The sequence below is a fragment of the Lampetra fluviatilis genome, chromosome 4 (genome assembly GCF_964198595.1).
Source record: "Lampetra fluviatilis chromosome 4, kcLamFluv1.1, whole genome shotgun sequence".
Taxonomy (NCBI): domain Eukaryota; kingdom Metazoa; phylum Chordata; class Hyperoartia; order Petromyzontiformes; family Petromyzontidae; genus Lampetra; species Lampetra fluviatilis.
In genome coordinates, this window is record NC_136278.1 from 29,615,207 (window position 1) to 29,628,598 (window position 13,392).

Genomic DNA, 13,392 nt, shown 5'->3' on the forward strand with positions numbered 1-13,392 from the left:
CCAGGAATCGAACACAGCTTTAGAGTAGTGCCCTGCCCTGCGCCACTGTAACTGGATACCGTTTTTACAAATGTAAATCTTTTTTTATTAACCAAAACTGGAACTTTGAACGAAAAAGATCCACCAATTAACCCACGGACCTAAATGTGGCACATTTATTTAAAAAAAAAACTATATACTTTAAAAGCCATGGGGAAGTGATCGTTACCTAAATTTTCTGTGACGAGATAAAAAGTCTGGGCATTCTTAATTCCATTTCCCATGACGTGAATAAAATCTTCCACAATTTTCATCAGTGCAATGGAAGCAGGGTAAATCTGCAGAATGAAAATATTGAAAGGTTATTTCATACATAATTTTTTTTTACTTGCCATCTCATTATGACATTATTGCATAATGTTGAGCTTCTCATATATATATCACGAATATAATTAAATAATTGTTCTGCAAGTTATTCCACGAATTATAAAGTTGGAGGTGTCGACAAAAGGTGTGAGTCATATGAAAATTGTTAAAAGTCAGAATAATACTCATTTTTAAAACTATTTATTAACTTATGGAATAAGATATTTTATAATAATTTAACATAAATGTGAGTTGCTTACCAGTTGGGCATCATCCCACTTCTCTTTGTTCTCTTCAGATAATAAATTGCTGACGACTTGAACAAAATTCTAAAAATAATTGTCACAAAGAAACACATGGTCACTGCAAATAAATTAAAGTCGTTTTTTAATCATCAGAGTAATATGAAAGTGTAACGTATAAATATTTTGACATCACGCAAACGTAGAACGGTACAATTGAATCGGAATGTTTTAATTACGAATATATGTAAAGGTAATGGTTTATTCACGGTATTGGCCATTGGAAGTCTCAAACGACATATCCATCCATGCAAAGATAGTGCATCAATGATTCACTGTCCTTACATACCTACCGTTGTCTAGGTCTATCTTGCAAAACAAATTATTCCTACCTGTTGAGATAAAACAGTCTTTATTGCCAGTTAACTACACTGGGGCTTATAAACCTCCTGGCCTAGTTCGATACACTCACCGAGACAGAAAAAATCTAAACATAAAGGTGCAGCCCTGCAATTGCTTGCTCATGCCACTGCTGGTGAAAGGGCTCTCCATGAGAGGGAACTCTAGAGAGCTATAATAATATGCGTTTTCCCCTTTTTCTGGCAACAAAACTGAAACCTTTTTACGATGATTCATGTCTGCATTAACCATAATTCTTGCAGTCAAAATGCAAACAAAAACACACTCTGATAATATATGCATTGTCCTTGAAACTGATTGGTCCACTCCAGAGACAGCTTTCTTTCTTTTTCCCCTTTTTTCTGGCTGCAAGTATTGTGGTTAATGCAGACACGAATCCTCGTAAAAAGGTTTCAATTTCGTTGGCAGATAAAAGGGGAAAACCCCTATTATTATATTTTGGTACTGGCAAAGGAGTACTAATGATTTAGACAGCTGATTTACCAGCCCTTCCACGCTGGCCAGGCTACTTGAAAGAGGTGGGAATACCCACACTTTACCCCACGAGATGTGACCAACTGATCAACTGTGATCCACCCATGTATGCTGTTTGGTGGACTGGGGTAGGGAGGCTGAAGCGACTTGCCTGTTGTATCAATTGTCACACTGGGAGGTTGACCGGGTGAGCTCTGTATTGCAAGCCCAGTGTGCTAACCATGAAACAACAACAGAAGGACCCTAAGAGGACTCATGCCCACATAAATTTGCACGTGAAAAAAAACCGTGCTCTCCAGTGCAATCTATACGCTGAAGCTCAATCAAGGTAAAACAATAATGCGGCTTGCTAGAACATGAATGTGTCGCAGTTCACCATGAAACGTGACATTTCTACGTAGGAACCTTTTACGAGAACGAATACGAAAAAAATGAACAACCCTTTGTCAATCGACTGCCGTGTCAGTCTTGTGGGTGGTTCAACCGCACTTCACCATGATAGTATAGTCAGTGCGGGTTGGTGAGACGCGTATCTGGGACCGTTTTCGTTACCAGGCTCGCTCGCCCAGCGATGACTAGCGCGATGGGGGAAGCAACATCGTGGTGGTCGTGCGCATGCCACAGTGTATGCACGTGTGTACGTTGAACTTCTTTCGCACCGTACGTAGCCAACCGCGCTAATCGGAATTGCCGCACAGTGCCATTGCTCCTCCCGCAATCAAGAAAATCTAAATTGCACCTTTTTTGTCAGCATTTTGGATTGTTATTCAAGCACCCAGAATACAGTGGGAATTTCAAAAGGAGGGAGGAATAATATATAAGGTATATAGCAAGCCAGGCATAATGCGACCCTCAACAAATGTAACCTTGTAATCACAATAAACTACAGCACGACGTTCAAACTGCATTTCGATCCATCTGCTGTGTGCTATAATGGTTACAAACCCAATTTCTGGCTTGCACTAACACAGGCACAAACCATGAGTTGGAAAACGCTATATTGAGGTCAAAAATAAAATGCACTTACCAAGGCTACTGTAGTGAGATATAAAAGGTTGTCTCCCACTATAATGGGCAGAATATGTGTGCTAGCTTGAACTGGCACACACATGGAAGGAACGACGTAAATGGATATAAGCACTGTAAGTTCTGGAAAGTGATACATGTATACATTGCCATTCTTCTGGAATGTATTATTATTATTATATTATATATTTATAAAACAACTCTATTGGTTGATATTGGATATCGTCCTTCATTTGCAGCATGTCTTGCCCCGGTGGCCCAAGATGTTGACCTATACAGTAACCAATTTCATAACATATTCCAGGATAACTCATGGCAATAGTACCTTGGGGCTCTTTAATTATACCCTGAACTTAATAATTATCAATAATAACGTAATAATAATTATTAGTAGTATAATTGTTATTAATAATGATAATTATTTATAATTATATCATGCACTTAATAATTATTATTAATAATAATTATTAATAATTATTAAGTTCAGGAGGCAATTGTATAACCATTGTTTTCCCAATATTTGCAGAGAGAGCATCGGCCGTCAAAAAAACGTAATGTTCTGTCCTGTATTTTAAATTAATGCACTCAGTTAGTAACCCATTAATTCATTATACTCTCTATCATTTACATACACATTTTATATCCACACACGCTGCAACTATAAATACACGTATATTGCAAAAGGGTGTGCCGTAAATGCAATGCTGCATTGAATTCAATATTAGCTCGCATTACTATGTGAATGGTAATTATTAAATGTTGATTATTGTAAAAAAAAAAGATGGACGATTACTCATGACACTACAAGGTTTGGTGTAAATTAGTCATTTATATTAATACATTTGTTGAAAAAAATACGTAGTAACCACTTTTAATACTGAATACAGGAATTATTCCCACAACTGAATCCACATCGATTGATAAAATAAAATCCTGGCTTGTTATTTGAACATTAGTATACCAGCTCCTGAATCACATTAATGCTACAGTGGTCCCAGGGCGAAGCTTTATTTAAACTCCATGATGTGGAACAAAATGAGTCGGCCTGGGTTTTTTTCCCGATGTCAGGTGTGCCAAATTCCATTACATGAAAATGTGCAAGGCTGCTTATATGTTGAATCATAAATGTAATGATCACTCAAGGATGTGATCATTTTAGGGACAACCGTGCTACTTTTTGCTCATGCCACTGCTGCAGAAAGCTCTAGAAAGTCCCTGTGGAGGGTACTCTGTCTGACTCTACCACATCAGATAGACGCATTAAAAGACGGGAAAGTACCCACAATTCACCCCACCGTGTGAACAGAGGTGGAGAGATGTACGAAACTTGCTCCATTCTTTCAATGGTACAACAAAAAATCGTTACTGCAATGTCAAATGTATTCATGTATATCGGTAATACAATAATAATTTGTCGATTTTTGCCAATTTACTGCGAGATGAACGTCTACCCTTTGCATTTTGCTCATGGAGGCTATTTTTGTAACCGTAATTCACTGTGCTGGGCAGTATTGGTTGGTAAAGTGGGGGTTCTAAACCAGTAAAACATCACCTGCCAGTTGCATGAGCCAAGGCCAGGAATCTGACTAAGATCGCCGGGTTTATGGGGCAGCGTGATAACCGCTTTTCCACCCCTCGACCCCATGTCAAATAAAATTAGTAAAAAGGTTGCCATCTGTCCTGATTTTCCAGGATCATTCTCTCGTCGAGGTAGCTGTCCTGAGCTATGTGTACATCTTCGTAGAGCGTTAAAAGAATCCATGGTTTTGTCAGTTACATATTAAAATTACACGACTCAAGGCAATGTGTTAATGTGGTTATCCCGTCTTCTTGTATTGTGAGATATTATTCTACCTATGATGTGACATGTCCTGGTTTTTGTACCTCAAAGATGGCATCCCTACTGTTTAATCCCAATGGTTTTTAAACTAGAATCATGGGGAAATGTGAATGTTTCTTACAATAACGAACAAATATATGCACATGATGAAAACATGAGAATAGGTTTTCCCATTTTTTCTGGCAATAAAACAGGTGTTAGAAATGGTGTTAGACCAGAGGATGCCAAAAAGGCATCCTCTGGTCTAACGCCGCTTTGAGACGAGGCTCAAAAGAAAGCTGTCTCTGGTGTGGACCAATCAGTTTCAAAGACAATGCATATATTATCAGAGTATGTTTTTTGTTTGCATTCTGACCACAAGCATTGTGGTTAATGCTGACATGATTCCTTGTAAAAGGTTTCAGTTTGGTGTTTTAACATCTCAACACCTGTTTTGTTGCCAGAAAAAAGGGGAAAACCTATTCTCCTATTTTGGTACTGGCAAAGGAGGTCCCATGATGATGAAAACATTAAATTCATTCTTCCTCCACCTTACTCAAAATCAGTTTGCCTAAACTTAACTTGGCGTTCACTTACATATATTTTAATCATGCAATGAGAGTGTATGATATAACAATGTCTGGGTTAAAACACTTTCCTGCCAATAAGACACCTAATTACACAGTGCCATCTATAGTTAATACAATGCCAAGAAAGGGTCATATCATTTTAAACACTCCTATGCATTTTCCATTAGTTTCTTGCTACTGCATTGAATATTTCGTATTAATATTTGCATACATAACGAGTCAGTTAATGTGAAATGTAAAAATAATGTCTTTTTTATAGTATACTTTTAATTTCCAGGAAATCAAAAAATGCTGGAACCCTGGAATTTCAGCATACAGTATTGTGATAGCCTAGAATCGGAATAATGTATATAATTTACGTAATATGTATAACAATTACATCGTTAAAAACGAATTGGACATATAGCCATAGCATTATTTCATGTTTAAATCAACAATAATTGTTTCATGCTCGAATCGGCTTATTTGAAAAAGTTACAATTTTCCATTTTTATAATTGCAGTATGTTTATAATGAGGCTCTGTGTGTGCATGAGTACTTTATACATGTGAGGAGCTGGAGTGTAGTGGTTAGCACGCTGGACTATAAACCCGGTGACCTGAGTTCAATTCGCGCTCATGACCAACATCAGTGACAAATTTACAAACGAGTCCTGGACCTCTCCAAGGTCGACTGAGCCTCATATTAGTACCTGGTACAGTGTGTAAATATAGCCACTAGAGAGACAAAGGCGGCCGGGCGTGGTGCTGGCCACACACCCCCTCGTATGCCGTGCCGTGCTTAATAGGTACTCGCAAACAGCGCTTGCCCCAATAGTATTTAAGGCTATATGGGGGATCTTTGTCTTTGTACTTTTTATACAGAAAAAAAACATGCAACCATATCAATTGTTGGGGCCATTAGTGTTGACGGCATGGCTCCCCCCCATCCACCCTCCGCCCTGGTTGTGTGTCCCATGGAAATGTGCGGGGAGTGCGAGTTACTTTAAAACATACAATTAAATTGTATTCATGCTGTGTTTAAATGCCACTGTAAATACCATACGTGAGTTCCTCTCACTAGTGTCATGCATAATGTTATTGGGAATTGCTAACTATATTTTAACTGTACATAGTTCTGGTTATTTGTTAGCCCTGTATCTACAATTTCCCTGATTTTGTTCTCTGCTATCCCTGTACAGGATGGCCACTTTGGCTGGGTCACCATTGAAAATAGCTTCTTAGTTCAATGGGCCTTACCTGGAGCGAATTGTGAGTAAGCCTGCCTCTTCAAATGCATCTGGATAATGTAAAGCAGCATCAAACATCCTTCGATTTCATGAGGCTATGTCCCTAAAATGGCCTCTTAACAGGGCCGAACTTTCCCCCAAAATAATACTTCCTGCATAGGTGTTCGTGCTTGTATTGCTCTGTGATGTGTTTGGTGATTGTAACGCGTGTTTGGTTCTCCACAATGCGCTGGGATTTTCTCAATTCAATACACACAAAGCTCCTAGCACGTGCAGCGAAACGTCAAACGTCGTGCTTAACAACACTCATTGTACAACCGAACACACATCAGAGAACCGAAGAACACCAGCTTAACACCTTCTAAAAATAAACGCGATAAATAAGTACGTAGATTCCACAAAACGATACAATCGAGGCTTTGATAAATGCGACTGACACTTTGTGGCACTTACCTGAACGTCCTCAGAAGATGGGTTGTAGTTGGCACGTTTTAGTGTCTGCGTCACGTTCGCCAGAATTTCCACAGAGGCCAAAAGATCACCACTGTAACCCCTCTTCTGCTGGGACAAATCCAGGAGATCTTTGGTGACCTGGGACATCCCTTCTCCCGCTAGAATGCGGTGACCTTTGGACAAATGTTCCATAATCTGCCATGCACAACGAAAGACTTCTCACAACCATGGTACAGATTTTATTTGCAGCAAATGTAAAACCCATGTTCATTAGTCATCAAATACCCACGAGCAGAATTAAAGTGCCTCAAAAGCGATTAGTGCTTTGGTCATTCTTGCAAAAAAATCACAATGAAATTGGCACTTACGTCTTGCTGCAGATTACGATATTCGTATGACACACAACGAGCAAAACTTGGACTTTCCCAAAAGGCCACACCATTCTCAGTGAGGGCACATCTTCGTACGAGTACTCCTAGCACATAGAGAAAATTAGACTAGTTTAGTTTGACATTAGAAATAAAACAAGTTAGGATCAGTAAAACGAGAAATGCTGAAATTTTTTTTTTTAATATGACTCGTTTCTGAGATTTTTCACTTCATACTGATGCATGTACACACACACAGAGCATTATACGCATGGAGGGTGAGCGATGATGTTGAGAACCAATCACGTGAAAGCGAAAGTATATGAGACCAGTGAAAAAGTAAATGTTGTGCCCCACACAAATAAGGATGATGATATTGATCTCAGGCAGCACTAGACAAGGTCGGTTCAGAAACAAAGATACGAGGAATAAGGCAAGAGTGGTTCCCATCACAAACAAGCCTAAATAAAGTTGACTTAGATGGATAGGATGTGGCATATGATGCGAGGAAACTACATCAGAAAAATAGTGGTGATCATGAAAGCAACAGGGCAGAGAGTGAGAGAGAGGCGTAGAGAGACGTTGGGTCGAAGTGCTGAACTAAGATATGAAGTACTGTGGAGTGGATGTGGAGATGATGGCCCAGGAGAGGAAGGAGAAAGAGACACAAGACAAGGAAGACAGACCCAAGATAGAGAAGACAAATAACAGCAAGAAGAAGCAAGGCTCTAATATCACTATATATGTACAAGCAAGCAAAGAAACAATTATATAAAGACATGTATATATTGCGAACATATACACACATATGTTTAAATGGAGCTCCATTCGATTAGATACATTTTTAGTCTCATTGTCTAAACCTTGCATGTAAGCATAAGCAAAAACACACCAATAAAAAAGATGCATCAATGAAGTGGATATACTTTAGTATAAATGGGTGTAAAGGCAGGTGTTATGCCATAATTCACAGGAACAATTATTCACCAGCCTTTGAGTAAATTTCATTTTAACAATAACCCACGTTGCCTTTATGGTCATTAGTCTTTCATGTACATATAACAAACAGATGACTACGATAGTGACTCACAGACCTGTGGCGTTTGGAGGGCAGAGAGTTCCTGTTGATTCACCGGCTGCTGTTCTCCTCCAGGTTACCCAGAAGTGGTCTTCTTCACAAACCTCATGGGCCTCTACGAGACAAACACCACGCAGGTTCAGACATAACCTAATTTTAACAAGTAAGCTTTTGGAACACAGCCATTTAACAAAAGTTGTCATGTGAACAAACGCACCAGTGCTGCTGAAGCAGTAATACATTGGCACGTTTGTTCAAGTGATAACTTTAATAATTGGCTGTGTCGGGTGGACGAGGGTGTACGACACAGATTTTACTTACACAACCTGGCCTGAAAATCATTTATTAAGCAGGGCCTTAATTTCCTGTCTTAGTTAAAAGGCACAAATGTGTGATAACACGTTGGTAGTGGTGCATAGGGGCAGTCCATAAATGACGTCACGCGATTTTGGACGATTTTTGAACCCCCCATTCCTTCGTCACACGGCGTCACAAAAAGTCAGACCCCCCCTCAAATATGACGTTACAATGCTCTGCCCCCCCCCACAAAATAAAACATGCTTCAAATCGCTTTAAACTATTGTCATTGTAGTGCGTATTTATGTGGCGCTGCACTCTGATGTTGTAGGAGAAAACATGTATTAAAAAGTTTATTTAATTAAGTAGAACGTGTTGTCTATATTTATTTAAAGTTGCGCATTTTTATGTGACGTCACAATTCTCAACCCCCCCCCCCTCGTCACACATCGTCACAAATGTCTGACCCCCACCCCCCCCCTTGGTGCGTGACGTCATTTATGGACGGCCCCACAAGAACCACCAAGATAACTAACACCGCTCTGAATCGAAAGAGGTACAGAGAGTCCTCTAATTACGTTGCTTCACTATAACGTCGCCAACGAATTAGGGATCGTGGTTCGATTTACAATGCGTGGAGCCACTTCAACGTCGTTTTGGAAAATTTAAAGAAAAGAAACACAGGAGTTTGGGCGACGTATGCGGTTACGCACTAGGCCACAGTGCTCCCCAAGTGGGCATTGTACCCTCAAAAGTGTTTAACAACATCGCCACCATACTGTGTACTGTACAACATCGCAACCATACTGTGTACTGTACAGCATCGCCGCCATACTGTGTACTGTACAACATCTCCGCCATACTGTCTACTGTACAACATCGCCGCCATAATGTGTACTGTACAACATGGCCGCCATACTGTGTACTGTAAACATCGCCGCCATATTGTGTACTGTACAACATGGCCGCCATACTGTGTACTGTACAACATCGCCACCATACTGTGTACTGTACAGCATCACCGCCAAACTGTGTACTGTACAACATCTCCGCCATACTGTCAACTGTACAACATCGCCGCCATACTGTGTACTGTGCAACATTGCCGCCATATTGTGTACTGTACAACATCGCCGCCATACTGTGTACTGTACAACATCGCCGCCATATTGAGTACTGTACAACATCGCCGCCATATTGAGTACTGTACAACATCGCCGCCATATTGAGTACTGTACAACATCGCCGCCATATTGAGTACTGTACAACATCGCTGCCATATTGAGTACTGTACAACATCGCCGCCATATTGAGTACTGTACGACATCGCCGCCATATTGTGTACTCTACAACATCGCCGCCATATTGTGTACTGTACAACATCGCCGCCATACTGTGTACTGTACAACATCGTCGTACTGTAACTCCACTCCACTTGACCCCACAACCACCTAAATGCAATATCCACCACCATCTCTGGTGGGTACTCTGTATTCACTTATATTGTTCATTTAAACTTGCCGGGATCTTTTGTTATATATTTTTGTTCATTACTTAATATTTCTTCAAATTTTGTAAAGAAAAATTACCCCCCAGGAATGTATCCTAAATTCATATAATTACATCAATGACAACTATAGGTTTTGATTTAGATTCTTTCGCATCATGTCGTATTGTCCAGCAACGCATCTCCAACATAAATTGATGACTTACGTATTATATATTTAAACAGGGCTTTGCCGAACATGCCACTGAGTAGTTTTTTTTATCCTTTTAGAGCAGTGTTATTGATGAATGTATTGCGTTTTTTTGTGTGCGTTGTGTTTGTGCCATAGGTAACATAAGGGACAAAAACATTTGGGGGATGATCAAGGTCTGACTGTAATAGGGAACATGCCATTGGTGGCGGTGTGAGCTGCCACCTGTGCTATTGCTGCAGTGCTTTCTGGGAATATTATCAACAAGTATGATCTTCATCTGAGAATAAACTAAGATTTGTCAGTGGAAAGAAAGAACCATGAAAGTCGTCATTAGAGAAGCATTCCCACTCGTCCTTTGTTGCTGACAAATTGATCTTCATTCTAGCTTTGAAGCTTTCGTGACTGCAAGGTTTCATACTCTTAGGTTTTTCGATAAAGTCACGTAGGTAAAAAAAATATATAATTGAAATAATAATATAAATAAAACAATAAATCCTTATTTTATTTCTATTATTATTTCAATTATATTTTCATTATTTACTTTTTACCTACGTGACATTACCGACAAACCTAAGAGTATAAATTGATCTTCAGTTTACCAGCACTATAGTAAAAGAGACGCACATGATGTAACCTTTAATCTTTTTATTCATTCTCTCAGATAGTACGAAACATTTCTGGGAATATATTTTGCCTTGGTTTTTTTTTCATCATCGAAGCTCATTAACCCTAACTATAAACATAAAACATGGGTGGCAAACTTTTTTGTGGTTAGACTCTCAACTAAAATGAGAGATAAGGTAAAAACCTGTTAAGAATTTTGGGCTTAATGAAAAATGTAGGAATACCCCCGAAATGTTCAAAAATATCAAATTTGCAAAGGAGTAAAGATCATGTGCTAGAATGTCATAAAATGACAGCATGAACTGGCGAAATGGAGAACACAAGGATATTATCATGCATAATTCATTAAGGGGAGCATCTGCTTTAGTTTTATTGTGACAATAGAGCGCTCCTCATTAGCGCTAAATAACAGTATATGGAAGATGCCACATTGTACGAGTAGTAAAAATATATATGCATTTTATTATATTGATGATTCTGTAATAATGTATGATGTATATTTCAACAAATGACAAAAAAAGTTTCCTTTGAAATTGTTAGTCATACACAGAATTATATTAATACTTGGTGAATGCAATATTCTTTTCGAATTTACTAAAACAAAACACCATTCATGGCTAATAAATTTCAAACTGGGTTCTCACCTTAGGAACAGATTGCACAAAATAGCGTGTAGTGTATAAAGTGCACACTTCATGTTGGAAATTTAATCACGGCCATATGGTATTTAATGTACATTGATGGAAAGGTGTTGCTTAATATGCGTAAGATTCCTCCTCAACATTCCACATTCAGGAACTGAATTTGGCTCCCAGGGCATGGTATAAAACATTGGACATCAATCAACACGTAGTATGATGAGTAAAAACACTGGATAGCAACACTCATAATTCACATCATCATTGACAGACATTTGTCATTCCACTGCTTGATGAAGCTCTCTCCCGACTGTACAACATCACCACCATCGGGGGCTGTTTGGCCATACTTCACCACGCTGGTTAGCTCAGGTTGGTGAATGGGTGGCCTGAGACAAGTTTATACATCACTCACTACTGATGATAGCCACATCCGTGTATTGAATCTCGAGTGATCAAATTAATAGTGCAGTTCGCAAAACCACAGCACTACCACTTGCCCACATGCTTAACATTTAAGCAATAATACGAATATTTATTAACCCATGTTAGGCGTTGTTAAATGGAAATCATTAGATGTAAAATGTGTATCTGCCAGTTGAATCACAACACATATTTTATGTTTTTTTCATAAAGTATGTTACATATGTATGAAAAGTTAATTTATTTTTGCAAAAACTATTTGAAATGAGTATTCATAAATTCAAATTACAGGGCGAGTCAGTATGTGCTCTCGCTTTAATTCCATGAAAGTGCGTGGGGGGATTTTTATAATTTAAAACGGGTCTGAACAACTCCATTCATAAACTCTCACCACGGGTCCTTCAAACTTAAATCTCTTTAAGTACAGAGAATCAGACGAATTATAGCGGTTCTCTCTTGCAAGAAGAATATGCCCAACACATTTCTCAAAGTATCAGTGTATCAGATTGTATTTGTTGGCCTAGAAAAAAATTCAATCAGATTGTAAAAGCCCAGACAACCCATTACAGCATATTTACCATATTAATGATTTGCCCATACCACATATTGAGCATAATGAAAACATTGTGTGCAATGACATTTCAGGCAATACATATTCTTGAACAATAACTATTCTATATACAATATTTTTGAATTTCAAAACAACAAAAATAACTCAAATATGGAAACATCGCTACTAATATATAAACAACTGTGTAATCTGAAACATATTACATATACTCTTTGGTTATTCTGTAAAGTCACGTAGAAAGAAAATAAATTAAGTACTAGAGTACGACGTTTCGATTGCAACAAGCAGCCGCCATTAGGTAGAACTAAATTTGAGAGACAAAACACAGACACGGGGACACACAGACAGACACACAAGCAGAGAGAGAGAGAGAGAGACACACAGAGACACTCAGACAGACACACATGCAGAGACAGAGAGACAACACAGACACACAGGGAGAGACACACAACATAGACACACAGAGAGAGACACACAACATAGACACGCAGTGTCTCTCTCTGTGTCTGTCTTGTCTCTCTCTGCTTGTGTGTCTGTCTGTGTGTCTCCGTGTCTGTGTTTTGTCTCTCTCTCAAATTTAGTTCTACCTGATGACGGTTGCTTGTGTTGCAAGCGAAACGTCGTCTTCTATTATTTAATTTAATTTCTTTCTACATGTCTTTACGAAATAACCAAAGAGTAATTCCTGCAGTCACGAAAGCTTAAAATCAAATGTTACATATGTTAAAATGTTGAACAAACGTCAACAATTCTGATGTTGTTGGGTGCCACTGAGCCGACAACGCCGAGTGCCTGGGTTCAAGTCTCAGCATGGCCTCCGTGATTCAATTGGGTTCTCTAGTGTAACAAATTCATGGTCTCAGCCTGGCGTGTCTCTGGGAATTAAAATAACATCATGGTCATTATGCAAGGACCTCATAGCAGAGAGTGAGAAGGTGCACGGCTTAAATTCAACAAGATATGAAGGCTATGAAGGACTGTTGGAAAATATATATTTCCAGATTGTTTATTATTGTTATTACTGTATTATCATTCCGCTATTTTTTTCCGGCAAAGCCTCAATTAGTAACAACACATTATTCGGGAGGGACTGCAT

At 38.9% G+C, this 13,392-nt stretch overlaps 1 protein-coding gene across 5 annotated transcripts in view; it reads right to left on the reverse strand.

Moving 5' to 3' along the window:
* Positions 1 to 13,392, reverse strand: part of LOC144931729 (adhesion G protein-coupled receptor B3-like) — a 65,551-nt gene that overhangs the window by 32,110 nt on the left and 20,049 nt on the right. For all 5 annotated transcript variants that reach the window (XM_078855953.1, XM_078855955.1, XM_078855954.1 and 2 more), the window contains 5 exons: positions 8,060 to 8,158; positions 6,966 to 7,072; positions 6,598 to 6,792; positions 606 to 674; positions 209 to 317 (listed from right to left, as the gene is read on the reverse strand). In XM_078855953.1, the coding sequence (XP_078712079.1) occupies positions 209 to 317; positions 606 to 674; positions 6,598 to 6,792; positions 6,966 to 7,072; positions 8,060 to 8,158 (579 nt within the window). The remainder of the gene's footprint in view (positions 1 to 208; positions 318 to 605; positions 675 to 6,597; positions 6,793 to 6,965; positions 7,073 to 8,059; positions 8,159 to 13,392) is intronic.